The 20,520-nt window shown below is 37.5% G+C and overlaps 1 protein-coding gene and 1 pseudogene across 1 annotated transcript in view; both read left to right on the forward strand.

The window, feature by feature from the left end:
- The first annotated feature begins 2,552 nt into the window (after nucleotides 1-2,552).
- Nucleotides 2,553-2,906, forward strand: LOC100491346 (annotated as a pseudogene).
- A 2,047-nt stretch (nucleotides 2,907-4,953) lies between these two features.
- The window catches only part of tmem132e (transmembrane protein 132E), a 243,445-nt gene continuing 227,878 nt past the window's right edge, over nucleotides 4,954-20,520 (forward strand). The window contains exon 1 of the mRNA XM_002940528.5: nucleotides 4,954-6,346. Within this exon, the coding sequence (XP_002940574.2) occupies nucleotides 6,235-6,346 (112 nt within the window). The 5' untranslated portion in view covers nucleotides 4,954-6,234. The remainder of the gene's footprint in view (nucleotides 6,347-20,520) is intronic.

The raw sequence follows: 20,520 nt of genomic DNA on the forward strand, positions 1-20,520 counted from the left end.
GACAAGATAATAGGGTAATTTACTATGTGTGGGGCAAGGTTACCCACCATGTTTGTTGCACTTTTGCACCATGTCCCACAAGCTGCACAATAGCAAACAGAACTTTATACTCCAGATTAGACTGCAAAGACTTGCACCTCCCACATAAATACAATGCTACATGCATTTGACAGTGTTGTGGGGCAGGCAAAAGAGAAGGCAATTAAACAACTTTCTGCCCCACCTATAGCTTGTTTCTGAGGCATTGTTTAATAACTACCAATGTCTTGATATCTGTCAATGACTGACATATATTATTATCTATCTGCTTTCTGAGTAACCTGACTCATTTTGCTGGGTCTTCTATCTGTCCCTACTGCCTCCAGTCACAGCAGCAGATGGCTCTCCTGTAATGGGATAGCAGCACTTGGGTGGAACTAGGGCAGACAACAAGGAGAGGGTCCTATTGTGCAACCTGTGTACTCAGCCACTCCCTAATTTGTGTGTCTGAATAGCAAACTGATAATTTCTCCATCTTTGTGTATCGCAGGTGAAGTAAAGCCATTTATGATATAGATTTCCGATACCAAGAAATAGGTGCAGTTCAGCAATGAAGTAAGAGTGATCAATAATACATTAGGATAAAGGTGGACAATTTAACTGACTAAACCACCTTATGCCAACTTGGCAACTGCGTATATAAATTCAGCCCCTACAACAAAAAAGAGTCTGTTTGCAACTGTGTACAGGACTGTATGCCAGATATCTAACTGGCTCAGGATATCAGGACTTAGCTGTCACCAAAGCAGCATCAAGAGCAACAGATTTTCAGTAACGATTTAGTGATAACACATCCGGTAATGGAATATTCTAAGATGTTTGGTACTATCTCCCTCCAGAGGATCTCAGCGAAACTAATTAGAGAGTAGATTTCCACATTCCACTGAAACTCAAGCACAACTAGCGTATTAGGGGCTGAAGCTTTACTCCTCACTCGTTAATGATGAAAACTGAGAAACAGTTTGATAGCATTTACATTTTTCACAGTAATGAAAATGAATGATGGAAGTGGAATGAATATGCTCATATGATTTTTCAAATGTAATTTAGCATTGATCCTTTTTAAATGGCTTTGCTGAGTGATGAATAACAAGCCATCTCATCAGCTATTGCTTAGATCTTTAACAAAAAAAACCCACCCTGCGCAGAAAACAGACATTTTTAAAGCACTGTATTACTTATTGCACATACGGTTGCACAGATAAATGTATAGAGAAAAAATAGCTTCTGAAATACTGTATTTTCAGTTCACCTAAAACAGTAGAATGTTTACAATGATTATTATTATTATGTAATGTTTAGTATTCAAGGAGTATATGAAAATGTCACAATGCAGCTACAATATCAGATATTGCACTTAAAAATAGAAAAATAAATTACAAAATCATGGAAGTTGCCATGGCAGTAAATACATTGGAGGATGTTGAGAGGCTGCCTGCAGACATATTCATGTGCCACACACACATATAACTCCTTCTTAAAAGGCCATCAGCAACAGCCTTGGCCTTATGGTCTAGGCCCATCAGGAAAAGTAAAATCCAGCAGGGATCACCTTGATACCCTTTAAGTCCCTGGGAGGAAATGTCAGCCTCTGCAGACCTATGATTATTTCCTTCCACTCCATCTGTTTTGTGTCCCAATGAATACTGTGATAGGAGGAAGATCCAATACAAAATGAGATAATTACAATTTCTCCCAAATTTGGTCCCAACTAAGATATAATTAATCCTTATTGGAGCCAACACAATCCTGTTGGGTTTATTAATGTTTTACTGATTATTTAGTAGACAAGGTATAGAGATCCAAAATACGGAAAGACTCTTTATCCGGAATACCTGTCCCGAGCATAATGGATAACGGGTCCTACATCTGTACAGAAATTCATTGTTATTGTTTTTTTTAATCATGGGTTTTACTATGCAGATCAATTTTGCTGCAAGGAATGGAAAGATGGCTGCTGTGCAACAGTGAAGGTGGTTAATGCACCTCTCCAGAATATATATGAGAGTCTGCATATCAACTGGAGATTGGCTCTAGTTCATGGGTATCTTACATATTCATATACAGGTATGGGATCCATTATTCATAAACCTATTATGCAGAAAGCTCCGAATTACAGGAAGGCCATCTCCAATAGAGCCCATTTTAATTAAACAATTAAAAATTTTAAAAATTATTTTTTTCTCTTTAATAATAAAACAGTACCTTGTACTTGATCCTGACTATGATATAATGAATCCTTATTGGGGGCAAAACAATCCTATTGGGTTTAATTAATGTTTAAATGATTTTTTAGTAGACTTAAGGTATGGAAAAAACCCTTATCCGAAAAACTCCAGGAGCAGAGCATTCTGGATAACAGGTCCCATACCTGTATAAGATGCACATTTGTATGGATGGATTGCTGAAAGTGCAATGTATTACTAGCATTGAAGCTGCATTTGCATAAAGGCAACAGGGAGTTAAGAGTGCAACTCACTCACTGAAGGTAATATTTAACATGACCCCTTTTCCCTCGGGTCCTGAAGCAAGATGGCCAAACGCACCAAGAAGGTTGGCATTGTGGGTAAGTATTGGACCTGGTACGGTGCTTCCTTAAGGAAGATGGTCAAAAAAATTGAAATCAACCAGCACGCCAAATACACCTGCTCATTCTGTGGCAAGACCAAGATGAAGAGAAAGGCTATTGGAATCTTGCATGAAAATTGTAGCTGGAGGAGCCTGGACCTACAACACCACCTCCGCAGTCAGTCAAATCTGCCATCAGAAGACTGAAGGAACTGAAAGACCAGTAAACACCACTTGTTCTTAAAACCAGTAATATTCCATTTGTTTTTCTAGACTGTTGTCAATAAAATTTGTTCTGTGAAAAAAAAAAATTAACATGACCGATGTGTTGATCATTTGTGACTTCCTCAGATGTTCATTACCCAAAGGACCAGTATACCCTCTTGTTTGACAAGTTCAATGAATAGGGCTTATGTTGAGTTTGTTGTAATCACTCAAAATATATGTTGTTTGTTAATTTGTTGAGCTAAACATGGCAAAAGGGGGCTGTCTGTATGGTTCCCCAATAGCTAGTCGACATTTCCATTACTGAATTGGCTGTGTTTCTGAAAGTGGCTACCCTACATGGAGTTCTGGTTATCATCTACTCTGAAGGTCTTGGGCATATGCACCTGAGTTACACATTATTATTGGCAAGCATCAACTTGTAACCAGCATAATTTTGCAGGAAGAACTTCTCGTACCTTATATCAAAAGCACAAGATTGGCTCAAAGTTGCTGATTTTATGGCCAAATACACAATTTTTTCTTCTTTAGAAGCAGTGACTATGCTATTTTGACATGTCATCTTGTTCAGACACTTTTTAGATTTATAAAGAAGGCCCTTTATCCACACATTTCAAGTGACTCATGCAAACCTTAGCTGCTGAACACTTCAGGAGTTTAAGAGTCCTGCAGCAGGTTAGGTACACATGGGTTACATGCAAATATGTGAGTATCTGGCAAGTTGTAACTAGGAATTGTGGTTGTAGTATGGGTTTTTCAGAAGGATAAGGGAATGTTGGTCATTGGTGAGGATAAAGTATGCTACGCCTCCCCATTACCCTTTCCATCGATAATGTCACTTCCAATGTATATGTTCTATATTGGCCAGCAGGTAGCTGGTTGGGTTGTGGATAAAGCCTATTTGCAGGTTAGATTGGATACTGGGCCTATGCAGGTAAAAATCTGGATTGCAGGTGTGGATCTGGCATTGAAGGTCTACCTGCAGATCTCTAATGCACAATATAGGGTGTGAAACCCTCAGTTAAAACTATGCACAAGGTCAGAGTTGGACAACTTGCAGCCCTCCAGATGTTCTAAAAGGGAATGTCTGCCCGAAAACTCAATTTTGTCCTTTATATAATTAAATAAAATGTAATTGCAATCCACTTTCCAACATATATCAGTATAATGATATAATTGAAATAACAACTAAAAGCAGTGTCTAACTGCACTTTGGTATTGCCTCCTCAATTTGCAAGACTGCTAAATCAATGCAGCAAAACCAGCTCTCCTCCAGACTCAATTCCCATAACACCTTGCACATTTCTGTACTTGGCTACTGACTCAATGCTGCAATTGTATAAGTAGTTATGGATCTAAAAGACAGAAAGAAATCTTTTCAATTGCAATTATATTTGCATATCATTTCAAAGTCATGAAAATGACTTTGGCTCTATATTCATTTCTCCAAGATTTGAGCCTTTATCTTTATTGCACTGTAACAAACATAAGCAAGGTTTGGCTTTGAAGAGTAGTTAAACTACATATTTCAACCCTAGTGTTTGTCAGAAGGAGTTGTACACAGCCATTAAGAGCATAGGAAGGTGGATGACCATGTTCCTTTTCAATATAGTTTATTAAAGATACTGAACAATTTACAGGACCATCCAGAGTTTCTCTTTGCAAACCAAGTTTCCCATGGTACCAAACCTCCATATTCTTTTCTGGAGAATTGTCGTGGTGCTGCTGGTGTAAGATACAGTGATACACTGCTGGCTATAGAGCAGATAATACTAACAGCATCACTACAAATCCCACTCTATCAGCTCTAACCTGAATTGGGTGCATTGATACAGTTTAGCAGAATCTCAGGGCAGAAAATGCCTTCCCCATGTTATGTTCAACCAAAACTCTCCACAGGCTTGGCAAGCGGGAGGCTCTATATGTGTGCGGGTTGGATGCTGGAAGTTGCAGGTAGAACCCCCATTACCGTGGGTTAAGGCGACAAGCTGGGGGTTCATGGGGTCCTTAGACTGTTATGGAATAAAGGGTTGCTTCTAGTGGCAGTACCTCATTACAGCCCTCTGCAGTACATATAGCCGCGGGCGGACCCCTCTCTCCGGGCTAGTACGTGCTGTATCTGGGCTACAGCTGCTTCACTACGGTATAACACTCTGTATTCCTTCTGACCACCGGCCATACACCGCGGCACTTGGCAGCGATAAGTCGGACGCGGGGAAGCTTGCTACCTTCCGACCACCTGCTGCAGCTCCGCAGGGTCATAAGAGAACGGAGGCGCCAAGAGCGCAGGAAGCTCCCCCAGCATTACATGCGCGGCCCCGTCCCCCTCCCGCCGCCCCCTCTCCTTTCCCTAGCAGCCCACGTGAGCCAGGCAGCTTGACTGGCTGCAAACCCGGAGCTCCGGACTATTCCAAGTCATTCAGCAGCGGGCAGCGCCGGGGACGGAATCGGCATCTCTCGCACTGCTCTCTGCCAAGGACAACGATTCGGCTCCTTTATTCTCCCGGAGAGCTCCAACAGGCTACCCTGTGTGCACCAATGCGTCTATAGGCTCAGCTGTGACCTGACTTATTGCCATGAGCTTCAGCTCTCAATGCCAAGGCGACTCTCGCAGCCCAGTGTGAGCGCCCAGCCGGGAGCGATACTCCACTTATCAAGTCGCAGCAGGCTGTCGCCGCTTTCCCAGCCAAAGTTTCTGCGAACGACTCCAACTCCCTGTGGGGATGATAGCGATGCCTGTGTCTGGCTGATGGGGGCCCTGGGGCTTTGATTTGTATCCTGGCTGAGGAGCAGTTCTGGGTGGTTTTTTGCTTTGCACCGCGAACCTTACAGGATACGTGCCTTGGGAACTAAGCTCCTTGCTGTTATTCTTACTCGTCTGGATCCATACTCATTGGGGGCCCTATCTGGAGCCATAGAAAAACCGAGATTGTAACAAAACTTTTATCTTGCAAATATTTCTGGCGTTCTATGGATACGTACTATTCTCCCTGGAGCTATACATTTCTATAAGGGGCAGCGCAGTGTGCCTCGCCTTTGGCTTTAGCTGCTCATTGTAGCCCTCACACCCGGCATTAGCTGCTGCCATGTAGGCTGAAGGGGGACATTTGGATGTTACGCTTAAGACCAATTAGCTTGCAGCGCAGATTTCCTTTCAGCCCATGCGGAGCCCCTCTTATTAGAATTGCGCAGAGCGTTGGCCGCATAAAGCAGTCGTTGCGCTAAAGCAAGATTATGAGCTGAGCTGCCCTTTATATATAACTTTTTGTCCTGCTCTTTGAATCAGTTCATGGAACAGCACAGGGCAGAGTTGAGGCTAGACTGACATACTCTGGAGGCTGTATTTGGCTGTTTTTGTGACCTGTTCTCCTGGCACTGGGGCTGTAGTGCCAGATTCCCATCATGTCTGGAAGGAGGAGGTATCCAGGACTTTTATGCAGCTATTACTACTACAATGGGTATTCTAACTACCACTACATGTACTGCTGCCTTCTCTTTCTTATTGCTACAAGGGGTAAGTTTGATCTGTGGACCAAGGGGACAAATAAATGTCCTAAGGTAGCTCGTACTTGCATATGGCTAGTGTTGTAATGATTTTTGTAAAGGTACAATGGAATGTGTAAAATTCATGCCTTATATCAACAAATAATACAAATTCTGGCTGTAATAATGGCTGCTTAATTACAGATATTTATTGTCATGTTGGATATTGTCACATTCATTGGGATATCTTTATATATACATATGCAATTATACTGTGTATATATATATATATATATATATGTGTGTGTTTTAAGAATCGGATCACAGATTGTTCCATATGCACACATGCATATGCAACAGGTTTGGGGTTGGGTTTGTTTCTATAAATGTATATGGGCTGGGCTTTTTAAACATATATATATATATATATATATATATAAAATACAGATATTACCACTGAATATGCTGGACTGATTTACAGTGTCATAATTTCCTGTGGTTGCTGGGAATGCTGTTGTGAATGCAACATTCTCTGAGTGTGTGTGAAGGTTTGTGTAAGGTGTGACATGTTGTCTGCGCTTTGGAAAAAAAGGTACACACTGCTGAGGCACCTACGTGTATTAAGAGATGTCACATTGATGCTGTTCTTTCAGTAATTGTTGCCCCCATGTGGATTGATTTTAACTATCCCGTGTGTGCTTTTATTGTGAATGTAAAGGATAAAGCAATTTGTAACAAAATTAAAGGGAGCTCTGTGAAGTAGCAAATGTTAATGAAATACAAATTGAATAGATGTTCCTCAGCGCCAGGGCTTGTGCATTGGTAAGCCTTGTCTCTTCACATTCCTAATGTCTGCTAATGTTATTTAGAGTAAAAAAAAGTGGTAGCATGTGCAGCGTTGCATACTAATAGAGAAGTAAAGAGTTAATGTGATTACAAGGGCCATTTGTAGCATGATTGAAATGCAAAGTGCCATACAGCCTGGAATGGTAGGACAGGCAGTTGGATGGCTTCAGAAATACACAAAGTACCCTTTTTCTGACAGAGACATGTTTTTATCTGAGGGTATTTACATACTGTATTATTTAGTGATTTTAAGATTTTTTTCCCTTTTTTGTGACAGCTAGGATATGTTTGGAAATTCTTTGGCAACCAAGAGTATAACTAGGGATGCTGAGACAGCTTCCCCCAGCTGTGTTTGGACAAGACAGGCAACCTGCAGCCTCCAGGTATTCTTACAACTCCCAGCTGTCATGTGGTTTAGGGAGTTGTACTGTAAGAACATATCCCTGTTCTGAAGGGTTCCAGGAGGTTTGCTGTCCAGGAATGAAATAAATACAGGGCAAGATTTTGTCCTTATTCCATATACATCGGAATTTCATATAATTTTGTCATACAAAAATTAGATGATTGCACGGATTACCAATGTGATTGAGCTTTCACTTCCCCCATGTATAAATCACCCACGTCACATCTTTTGTCTACAATTACATTTTTATGCATAATTGACTTGTAGCGTGTACCTGCCATCTATAACTAATTTAGGGAAATTGCTTATCATTAGCATGAGTCAGTTTTTTTTTTAATTAATTTTCCCAAAAAATGTAAATTGTAATTTTCCCATTGCTAGAAACATCTTTAACAATACAGGATGTAAAGCGATCACTCAAATTTACATAAAAAGATAGCTCAAAGGCACAAACTGTTGTAGTTTTGCTTTTGCTGGAACCATATATTCAGAAGGAATGAAAACATTCATGAAGCATAATCTGTAATTAATAGAGTGAAGATCTTGGAGACGCCGCTGGGTGTATAGTGATGTCCTACAAAGGGGTAGTTGTAGGTAGGAAGGGAGACTTATAGCAAGTATAGCAAGGCACCGTGGCAATATTTTAGAACAATGTTGTCCAAACTCCTGCTCTTTAGCAAATTTAAAAAAAATATAATCCCCAGCTAAAGGGCCCCTACTTAAATAATGGAGTTCCACCACAGCTAAAGATGACCTTACCAGATTCTTGGTCAGTGGGCAGAACATGTCATAAGCCACATAGATTTCAAATATGTCTGTAAGATTTAAAAAAAAAAAAATTCTTAATTTGTGCTATACCAGAAGAAAAGTGCAGTTTTGTTTCACCATATTTCCTAATAAAATGTACACCCTGTTTCTATAGTATACACTTGTAAACAAGTTCCTACATTTGTAAGAACCTGGGTTCACCACCTTGCAGTTCAAAACTCAACGTATAATCCCATGCAAGCCGTTACACATTAATACTCTACTCAACTGCATTAGGTATCTCATGTATTCTTTACAGCATTCAACCTTTTGTGCTGTTGTTTATGTCCATTGGAGCCCTTTTGTTTATGGGTAATCTATTTAAGCTGGTTTCTAATAAATCTCCTAAAGACATCAGTTAGCATAATAGGGGTTGTACTTCTGAAGTGGTGAATGAGTCTTCATGCTCTTTGTGGCTGTCCTCTGTCACACACAGAACAGCCCTGTTGCATTAGCTCTTATGCATTCAGTGAGCTAAAACGGTTAATCTATTGAGAACAGAATAAAAAAATAAATTCTATGTTACAATACATCCTTTGCTCTTCAATGTGAGACCTTTGCAGTAAATAGAAAAGCACAGTATGTATTACTTTCTCATTGAAAATTCTTGGTACTCACAATGGAATTGTGTATCGTGTTTTTCTCATGGCCAATTTCATGCTTACTGCGATAAAGTATACACCAAAGCAGCTGCTATGCTGGCTGGTAAAACACCTTAATAACAAAATAGTTGTACATCTGTAAAGCCAGTTTCTAAAAATGACAAAAAACTGACATTTATTGACCTTTCTGGGAAACAATCTTGAAGAGCCCTTAAGAGCCATGAGCAGCACCATGGATGAACTGTGCAGCAGTGGGACAGTTAAGGGACCCTCTGAGACAAAGGCATAGAGATGGTTCCCCTGTATAATGTGTTTATATATTCTCTCTCTCTCTCTCTCTATATATATATATGAACACAGACATAATGGAATATATATATATATATATATATATATATATATATATATTCCATTATGTCTGTGTTCATTTTGTTTGGAGAAAAAACAGAATGCTTTCATTTGGGTGTCATTTGTAACCTTTCTTTGAGAAGCATAATTCACAGGAAATAATGAGATTATGCTGTGTAAGGCTGTGCCTTGTATATAAACAATTATTCATTGTCAAAGCTCAGTTTCATGCCCCAAGCTATATATTTTTTTGCTTCATATCCATAAACAGACAGAGAAGGTGGTTATGGGGAGGGCATCTCTAATTGGCTTTTTGAGTTTTATAAGTAGTGTGCGTGTGTTTGTTTGTAGAGTTGGCTCAGTAGAATATGGTACAGTACAGAAAAAAGGCTGCTAGTTCTGTCATAGGTCATTATTGATGTCTATTAGTTTGAAAAGCATCATGGTCAGGGCTTTGCTGCCTTTGCTGAATTCTTTTTTACTTGCATTTTGTATAATACCACATAGGGGTTTCAAGTATGGTCTAAATACAGTCGCGGAATCTATTATCTTGATCTCATTTTCCAGAACACTCTGAAATATTGGTTTAAGCTTTTCTATAGAATCCTATTTAAGCAAATAATTCTTATTTTTTGCAATGATTTTTTTCTCTGTAATAACAAAACAGTACCTTGTACTTTATAATAACTAAGCTATAATAAATTCATGTGGCAAAGCAGTTATTCGTTTTTCAATGTGCAGTAGTTTTTTAGCGGATTTAAGTAATCAAATTAATATGAAAAGACCTTCCTTTCCTGAAAGCACCAGGTCCCAGTCGTTCCAGATCCCATACTTGCAATATTGAATGCACAAGAGTAAGAATTTTACAAAGCTTAGTATCCCGGAGTATGGCTTTGTAGTTTATCTTGTGTCACCTTGCGAAATCAAGTGATATCATGCAGAGTCATGCATCTTTCACCTATATGTACCGTGGTCGGTGATTAGTCTCTCAACAGTTTACTGCAGCAAAACTGAATGTAGCTGCAGACAGGTTTCTGCTGAACTGTCACATCACCCAGTCATCCATGTAGTTGCTCACTTATGACTCCATGGAGAGAATTTTGACAGTTTGCCACGTTCTATCAAATCACATTTGAAACAAAAATAGCTTGTGTAGCCTATTGTTAATGGTGAAAGCTCAGGAAAAATGTATAATGTGGCATGCACCATCTGTTCCCACTAAAATGTTTGTTGTTCTCAATCCCCCAGGAATGACCATGTCTTGTTTTCAGAAGACTACCAACAGACCTGAAGCTTAATGGGTCTTGATAATCCTTTTAATGTCAGAAAAGGGAACCACTCTTTGGAATTACACCATAAGCAGTCCCACCATATGGACTTGTGTTTTTCCTTATGTTTTAAAGGCAAGGGGCACACATTGTATATAGTATACCACACAAAAACACACAACTATACCGTTTTTTAATATTTAGCAAAGATATATGACACAGGGCTGGACTGAAATAAGTGAAATCTGCAACCCTTTTTTTTAACTAATCAGCATGCCATTTGACAGTATGTGCATATCAGTTTGTAATAACGAAGGCATTGTTAGTGGTATGTTAAATAATTACATAGCTTATTTGTAATAAATTTTATGTTGTAACTAATTATTTTTCTTTAATAATTGTGTGCTGGTTTATTTTTTTTTTTCTATAGATGTATATACAGCATGATAATTGAACATAATGCAATTCTCCCCATGAACACATCTGTACTTACCCTTTTATTTTCTGTGAAGACAGCTTTAAATTGTCATGGTGTGATAATTTAATAGGCTGGATTACACATGTAAACAGTATATCTATGAAAGGATCACAATGACTCAAGACCTGGGTTAGTGTAGGGATTCGTTGGTATAAGTAGCATTGGGTTTGAAGGAGCAGTTTAAAAAAAAAAAAAAAAAGTAAAAGTAACACTGGCACCCTCTTCTTGATTAAAGGAGAAGGAAAGGCTAAGTCACTTGGGGGTGCCAAAATGTTAGGCACCCCCAAGTGACTTAGATCGCTTACCTTGTACCCTGGGCTGGTGCCCCTGTTAGGAGAAAAAAGCACCAGCCCAGGGTACCTGTAGGAAGCGCTTCCTCCTTCCTCTTTCTTCTCCCGGCGAAATCCATCGGCCGGCGCATGCACAGTAGAGTAAAAAGCCGACTTTGTTTTTTAAGTTCGGCTTTTCACTCTACTGCGCGCGTTCAGCCCTGCAGGGAAAAAAATCTAGCACTTGCAGAGCAATGTATTCAATAATTATGTATGCCATAATTTGTAATGTGTGTAATACATCTTGTATGCTGAACAGAGTATTGATGTTTACAGATCTATGTTGTGAGTGGCCAAGTTCATTCCTTTAGAGAAGGCAAAAGGCCATACTTGGAACTTTCCATCTATTATACATAATTAAATGCATTCTAATTACTTAGATCATTTATTAAAGAGTATATTGCCCATACCATTTCCTGCTCAGGATAAACACACCTGAATTTTGGTCTTATGCATAAGATAATGTATGTGCATTACATTAGGAGGGTGCAATGACTACAGGTTAGACATCACTGATCTAGTCAGTCATATTTCAAATGATGTATGTTAACCTATCAATTGATTAATGTTTTGGTATGAACGATCAAGAAAAAAAATGGAGTATTTTTAAAGGTTAAATCTTTTACAGCTATGTTAAGATTAAAAGGTTAACTTTTAGCAACTAATGAATTCTGTAAATAATTTGAGGTAAGTTATTTTTCCTTGCAGGAAAATGACAAGAAAATCAAAAGACTTATCAAAGAGAGCAAATGTATTACACTTCATTTATCAAAGAGAGCAAATGTATTACACTTCATGAAAATATTTCTTTGCTTAATCCAGGCAATTATATACCTCTGCCCTGCATTTGTAGATTAATGACGTTGATAAATGCCCCCTCAAGAAATTTTGCATTTTTTAATCAAGTCTGCATAATGGAACACCAACAACCAAGAGTAATTAATGTTTGTCTTTCATTTGGTTAGTAACCCAATCAAGGCAATGTTTATGCCTCATATAATAGAACCATATATAAAATGGCATGTTGTTGTCCCTAACAGTTAAAAAATGCACATTTAAAAGATTTTTAAAAACATTTTTGCATCAAGGACAAATCCAGCTGTAAATCAGAATGTTTTGAACAAGCTCTTATATGTTATGTTTTTATTTTACTGGGAAAAAAACAGACAATGTTTTTATACAACATACACAATTTGCTCCCTGCCACTCTTCACCTCTCCTAAATATTTCCCTACAGTAATGAAAACCAACATTTGAACATAATTCTGAAAATATATTCAACAGCCCTGGGTATTATTGTATACATAACAAACATACAAACATAAGGTATGGTATGTGGCTATGTGGGGAGAATTGTACTCATGGACATGTAGCTCAGTCAACTACAAAGCTAAGGCAGCTGGACGCCAGTGACAGAAAAAAAGGAAAAAGGTCATACATTCTGTCTCTCTGCCAATATATAGATAAATTGACTGGAACATAAACATTTGATATAAATACTGGTTCAAAATTCATTCATTTGTGGGAAATAAATTATGCCTTTTGGAAAATTTTAAAAAATGTTGCCAAATATTGTATTGAATTAAATGGTTTTCAGTGTTCCAAAATAGTGAATGTTATCAGTATATCCATAGAAAACACACATAGATCAATAACTGGATGAGTAATTCTGACATTGGTGTCAACCAAAAACAAAAGGCGTTAAGGAACAAAGTAAAGTTTGCAAGCATTGCTGTGATTATTAGAAAAGAGCCTGGGAGAACATTTACTTGCCAACAGAAGGAATTCAATGTTTCGATATTCATGCCACCTGCAGGTAGAAGTAGAAATACAGTCATTGGTACAAAGGTACAGAATTTGTAGATGCTTTGAATGACATTTATCCCAGAGTAGTTCAGTGGACTTGTGTTCATGTGTTCCACTACAGCCTTCCGGAATACAGGTATCAGACCCCTTATCCGGAAACCCATTATCCAGAAAGTTCCAAATTATGGAAAGACCATCGCTCCATTTTAATCAAATCTTTTTTTAAAATAAATTTTAAAAATGGTTTCCTTTTTCTCTGTAATAATAAAACAGTACCTTGCATTTGATCCCAACTAAGATATAATTAATCCTTATTAGAACCAAAACAATCCTAGTGGGTTTAATTACGGTTTAAATAATTTTTTAGCAGACTTAAGGTAGGAGATCCGAATTACGTAAAGGCCCCTTATCCGGAAAACTCCAGGTCCTGAGCATTCTGGATAATGGGTCCCATATCTGTACAACAGTAAACTTTAGGAACTGTAAATCAGCAACATACAGAGGGCTGGGCAGCTTTGAACTAAACAAAACTGTTATGTGCTCACCGCACTTCCCAAAGATTACTTTGAGAAGTAGTGACAGGTAGAGAGGAGTGTTTTCGTAACTGTTTTCTGCCTGATAGAAGATATGATCAAAACACCCCAAGCAACGTAACGTGTATTTTAGGCCAGAAAAAACTTTTCTTAACTGCCATATAATATTCAAAAAGTCACTGTGCTAAGAGGTGTCACAAGTAAATGTCCATAGACTCTAGTGTATTTTGGATAGAAAAAGCATCTACGCCCAATGACTAATCACATTGGAGAAAATTGTTTTTTTAGAGGAATGTTGGCTTTTATTGATGTATGTAAGAGAATGCAGAAGTGTTCTCTACAATTGTTATCCCCTCTACATCTGACAACAAGAGGATAAGTACCCTCAGTGACCAAAGATTTTGAACCACTGCCTTAAAGGTCAGCCGACCTAAAAAGGCTAATTTACATATATAGTAATATCTTAGCAGTAATGTTATTCATCCACATTGAATCAACCTGAGAACGGTTTGCAAATAGAAGATTTCAATCTGTGCTACAGTGTTGTGGGAGGCTGTAGCCTTTGTTTTGCAAACAAAATATTCACCTTCACTTCTGCGCCCCCTATGAGCGTGTCCAGAGCAATTAAGCTGTGCTATTCTTATTGAATAATGTCCAGTGGGCAGGGTTATAACTAATGGACTGGCATACATTCAAGAATATGCAGCTTTATCTCTACTCACAAGGAATGTATGTCTGGCATTAATGGGAATTTTATTGTACAACATAAAATTTAGACAAACAACTAATTGTGGCTTAAGGATTAATTTACAGAAGGCCACATATTTGATTATATACATACACACTATGCACCTACTTTCCATACTTTCAGATTTCCTAGCAGCCAAACTATTACTGTGTAAGAATAAAAGCAACAGCAACTGTCTCCTAACAGGCTCTTTGCATATGAGTTTCTAACCAGATATTAACAAGCTGCACAGTTATGGGATTCCTATAGGCTGGAAAATTAACACCCCCCATATGGTTCAACCTGTGGTCTTCCAGTTATTTTGATATCCAGATTCCAGCACTCCTTATAGCTTTTGTTATTCAGTAGGATGCTGGCAGTTGTAGTTTAATATATGAAGGGAATCAGGTTGCTAGATACTAGTTCTGGTGGGGGAATAAGATTTTTTTGGATAAGATATATAACTTGTTATTCACAGAATATATTGTTGATGGAAAGAAAGCCACTGATAGCAGATGGGATCCTTTGCACGGAGGTATAGACCTGCTTACAGAATCACTAAAAGCATCTCACTTGTGTCATGTTTTCATTCCATCTCTGACAGCTTATTGCTTACTTGGTAAATATGAGTAACATCAAGTCAAACTTGACTGCAAGCCGGGTATAATCTTGTTTGTTTTCTTTATTGCTGTGCTTTATTTAGTTTAAAGTTGATCTTTTGATTTGATATCCCCTAGGGAGCTGTGATGCCACATGCAGAGCTGTGACATGAGCATATTGGGAATGTTATTTATTAGCATTTTCAAATTTATTTTGCTACAACCCTGACATCGTGTGCCAGGCAGTTATAATTTACATAGTAAAGGCAATAAATTGCAGCAATGGATGAATAACTCAGATCAGGTGGGTTCAGTGAATATAAAGAGAAAACAGCTACATAGTACCATCCAGCTCTAAGCAAGCACTTCGAAGTTAGCATGTGATCTGTCAGATCACTGTCAATCTAATGCAAAGTTGAAGGAGATGTATGGATATACAGTGAGGAACATAAGTATCTGAACAATGCAGGGGATTGATCAATGCACATTCCCTGGTCCCCTGTTTCATAGCATAAATGGTGAGGAAAAAGTTCCAAGGTATTGTGCTATTTTTTAAATTTCTTTTTCTGTAGGCTGCTGGTAATATTCATATATTATAACACTAACAGCCCATTTCTGACAGATTAATAAGAATTTTTGCTTGAAAAAACACATATGCTGAATGTTTTATTAAGGAAACATGATGCATGTGTCTAAACAACCACCTATATCTGTTCATCTTGAAACAGAAATATTAACAGATGTAACAAGTTTATATTTAATCTTTTTTTTCAAATTCAAAGGGACCTAGGAATTATCATCCTACCTGAAGTCTGAATGACCAGATCACATGAAATTTTGACAGAGATGGAAATGGCCATAGTTTGGCTCATCATACTTTCTCTAGTAAAAAGTCATGTTACATTAATTAAACCCAATAGGATTGTTTGGCCATCAATAAGGATTCATTATTTTATGGTTGCCACCAAGTACAAGGTACTGTTTAATTATTACAAAAAGGAAATCATTTTTAAAAATGTGAATTATTTTATCAAAATTGAGTCACTGGGAGATTACCTCTTTGGAGATTTCTGGATAACAGGTTTCCAGATAACAAATCCCATACCTGTACTAAAATATCTATATATATTAGAGCTTGAATATTTATTTTAGTCTTAATTATAAAATAGAGAATGTTAATGTGTACGTTGGAATTCAAACAATGGGGTGTATCCATATACATTTCTTGGGTTATCTTGTCCTACTTTATGAACTGAACACAAAAAAGCAGTACTAGTATTAATCAGTGTTGTTTTTTTCATGCATCTTATAATTCAGGGACAGGAAATCGTCAAGCAGTTTAGGTAGGAAGAGTATATAGGGAAAGGATAAACAACGGCACAAGTAAGTAGATGATGTGTGAGTTTGTTTTGTTGTGCCTTGTCTCCATTAAGTTGTTGGTGTAAGGGATCTTTTTTGCAAAATATACTGTGTAAGGGCCTCCTTTTAAGTGGCAATGTACCCCTATATTCAATATGAGCCAAATAAATAGGCCTTGTGCATTGTGCTTATTGTTTTATTATCTAAAATTCCAGATTTTCTTTATTTCATTTATGATGAAGCGCTAACAAGTAATCACTTTGTAGACGTAGTTTAATGAAATCTGTATAAATAAGCCCCTTCCTCAAGCTTACACAAAAGGAGGAGTTCATTATAAAAATGGTGTAACTTATGCGCCTTCTCTTCCTAACAAAATTGCTCATAAGAACCAAAAAGGTAAGAACAAAATTAAAATGTGTTCTCAAATGAATCTTTATTGTTAATTCCAAGACATCACAGAAACGATATACAGAAATTTGTCCAACACAAGCTCTTTTAGATGAACTCCTATTGAAAAACTGATTGTTGTATCAAACTATAAAAGACTAGATTCACAGAAAAATAATCAGTGTCCCTCTGTCCAGAAAGCAATGCCTGTTGTCCTCGCTCTGTGTGCTATAGTCATTAAAAAGAATTCTTAAAGTATTATAATACTGCATTAGTATGACTGTGCATGGGGAAGCATGGCACCCTTTTTGCACTTTTAAGACACAGCTCTCTGTTCTCTGGAAATTGTTAAAATGCTGGCAACTCAGCATTGAGGGATATTTCATATTCTGCCTTTGGCTGCTTGAGTATTATTAACATATTAAGTTGCAGAAAGTTCTTTGTTTTCTCTCTCTCTCTTTTTTTTTTTTTTTTTTAAAATCTTCCTTAACTTATTTATTACAAAGCCAAGAAAATAACTGATTAAGAAAGTCAGTGAAGGGTGGACTACTGTATGGCTGTGACATTTTCTTAGTTTTGGTTGAGAAAATAAAGTTAGAGCCAAAATGTTAAATCTTTCATTACAATATTTTATGCAGCATATGCTGTACATTTGCCTTTTGCAGAAGATAATTGCAAAGAAATAGAGAACTCTCCTACATCCCCATACGGCTTAAGAGCAGTTGAGCTGTCACATACTGTTTAGAAGACTGTATTTCACAAATATATATTTCAGTTGGTTATTCCATAGGCTAGAGAAGTGGCCAAGTTAGCACTATCAGAGTTTAACGGATAAGCATTTTCCTTTGTAGGGACATGCTTTCTAACAGCCAAAATGCTTCATAGGATTTCAAACAAAAATCTTAATGGCTCACCTTTTTTATAGCCCTCTTTGGGAAAATATTAGTTGTTTAGCTGACTGGGCATAACACCAATCTGAATGTGATAGTCCAACCTTAATGTACTTCGTATTTCAATGTGGGTGCTGTATACTGATGCTATGTATTGTAAAAAAAAAAGTCACACGGCAACATTAAAAAAAGCATGCCTATCATTACTACAGTAATGATACGAGAATGAGAGCTCACTGAACTTGTACAAAACATTTAGTTGATTATAGAATTTAGAGTCTTTAATCTTGGTTGTATTTCTATAGTAAATAACTTTATAAAGTTATTATAAAATAACTTTTTAAAGATAAGAGGGCTTGTTTCTTCTGGGGTATATTTGTGTACAGTATTTGCTTTCTCTAAGTCAGAATAGAAGATAACTAACTAAATACAATGCACATGGGTTTTACAGAATAATTTTAGTGACTATGCAGAATAGTTATGCTTTGCAAACTACTAGAGGGAACAATGATTTCTCACGGACTCCATCTCACTCTCCATATTTCCCTTGGTGCACTTTATACAAGCAAAACACTGACAAGGTTCTAAGTAAAGGTTGCTTGATGTTTATGTTGGATCTCAATGCGGGGTGCATTAAAGCAGGACTTCATGCATAATTAAAATGTAAACACAAGTGAAAGGGCACAGATGTACTTTTCTATAGCTTCTGTTTGTACAAAGTTGTGTATTAATGCAGATTTATTTTTCTCTTAGTAATGTTCTTGTATAATCATGCAGAGTTTGCAAAACTGGTAATGTTTTCAGAATAATATATATTAACTTATAGGTCCAGTATCATATTTATGTAACTTTTCTTCAACTTGTAAACCAAAATGATACATTTCCCAGCATTCTACCTTAATAAAATATATATTGTACAGAACTATCAGGTAGTTTACTTGAAATGGAGAGGAGCAAAAGTGGGTGTATTAATTTACAGACTAACCCAGTTTGAATTGTGGGACAGCTTGTGATATACACAAAAAGGGGGGTTGTGGGAGCAAACGTCACTGCATACAGTCTGAGTCTTCCTTTGCCTGTAAAGTGTCATGCAGCTAAATGCCAGGTGATATTGGTATATTATCAAGATGGCAGCCCTAACAATTCAGCGACAGAGTTGTTAATGAAAAGCTAAGAACTGGTTGTTTCTCTATAATATCTGCAACAGAAGCCACTAACAGATGCAGGCATAGCTCAACTGAGAGTAGAAGAATAAAAGGCCCAACTAAGGCTTTGTGAATTTTAAAGAACAGTAATTTATAGGAATCAAGTCCAAATTTGTCATTTGTGGATTCAGTGCCACTTTATGTTTGCCTGAATCCCTCCTGCAAATGGTGTCGACTATACTTTCAGCTTTAGCAACATATTTATGCATAGTCAGTGAAATATATGAGTTTTTACATAAAGATGCATAGGGACATATGCGGTGTCCATTATGTCATTTTTCACATATGGCAACCCCTTGATGCAAATAAAGGTTGATCGATTTTAATACCAACTGTTGCGGCTTTCTATGCTGACCTGGAGTGCACTGCCAATGTGTGAAGTTTTGTAACCCCAAATTGATCCAATCTGGTCTAATGTGTGGTGAGGGTTTCAATCAGTGATCATCTCTGCTACAAATTCCTGTTACTTGAAGAATTCACTGGGCGGTTAATGAAACTGACAGCTGACAATGTGTCAGTGGGCTAAATCGGATCACTACATGGGTGGCTAAACCAGCTAAAGATCTGCTGATTTGGTCAGAATAACTTTGCTCATTTGTGACCTGGACAAATTAGTAAATCTACACTATTTATTTTGTATGATTTTTTTCATTACTAGCATTCCAGTTCGGCATTTTGCTAGCCTGCAAGTGAAACAGCTCCCAGATTGTCGGTGTTCACTGACCCCCCCCCCCCAAAAAAAAAAAAAACAGATTAACTACAAGGATCAAGTTTTGCTGTTATTCTTATTTATTATTGCTTTATAATTTTTTTTTTAAATTTACACCATCTCCTAGTCACCTTCTGACTTCCAAAACAAATGGCTGTTTGTGCAATTTGAAGCCTGACATATATTTGGATATATTGTGCAATTGAAAGCCTGACATTTGCAGAACAAATATTTAAATACAAAAAACACAGTTTAAAAAGTTTTTAAAAAGTTTAAAATCAGTGACCTTAAAGAAAAAGTAACACTAACAATTTTTAACTAAAAAATCTATTCTACCCTCCCCCAATAATTGCCCTATCCTGAAAACCATTTGTTATTTTGAATGCTTTAGTAGAAAATAACTGTAAAAAACTTGGCTTCCTGTCATTTGAACAAAGGCGATACGGCGATGCCGGGGAAAGTATCAGGAGATGCATCAACTATGCGGCGATCAATTGATCGAGCCTAGCCTGACTTCTGTAGGAACGAGTCAGGCTAGTATCGATCAATCGATCGCCGCATAGTTGATGCATCTCCCGATACTTTCCCCGGCATGGCCATATCACCGTTGTTCAAATGACAGGAAGCCGAGTTTAACAGGTATTTTCTTCTAAAACATTCAAAATAACAAATGGTTTTCAGGATAGGGCAATTATTGGGGGGGGGGTAGAATAGATTTTTTAGTTAAAAATTTTTAGTGTTACTTTTCCTTTAATGGTAGTCAGTTTCATCATGAGCCTGTTATCCTGCCTGTACATTTTTTTGGAATATGGAAAGGAAAATGGGAGTACAAAAAGTAATCTCAGAAAGACAACTTATCACTGCAAATAGTGATAGCAGGAATCAAACTCATGGCCCTGGAACTGAAAG

This window comes from Xenopus tropicalis, chromosome 2 (assembly GCF_000004195.4).
Source record: "Xenopus tropicalis strain Nigerian chromosome 2, UCB_Xtro_10.0, whole genome shotgun sequence".
Classification (NCBI taxonomy): Eukaryota; Metazoa; Chordata; class Amphibia; order Anura; family Pipidae; genus Xenopus; species Xenopus tropicalis.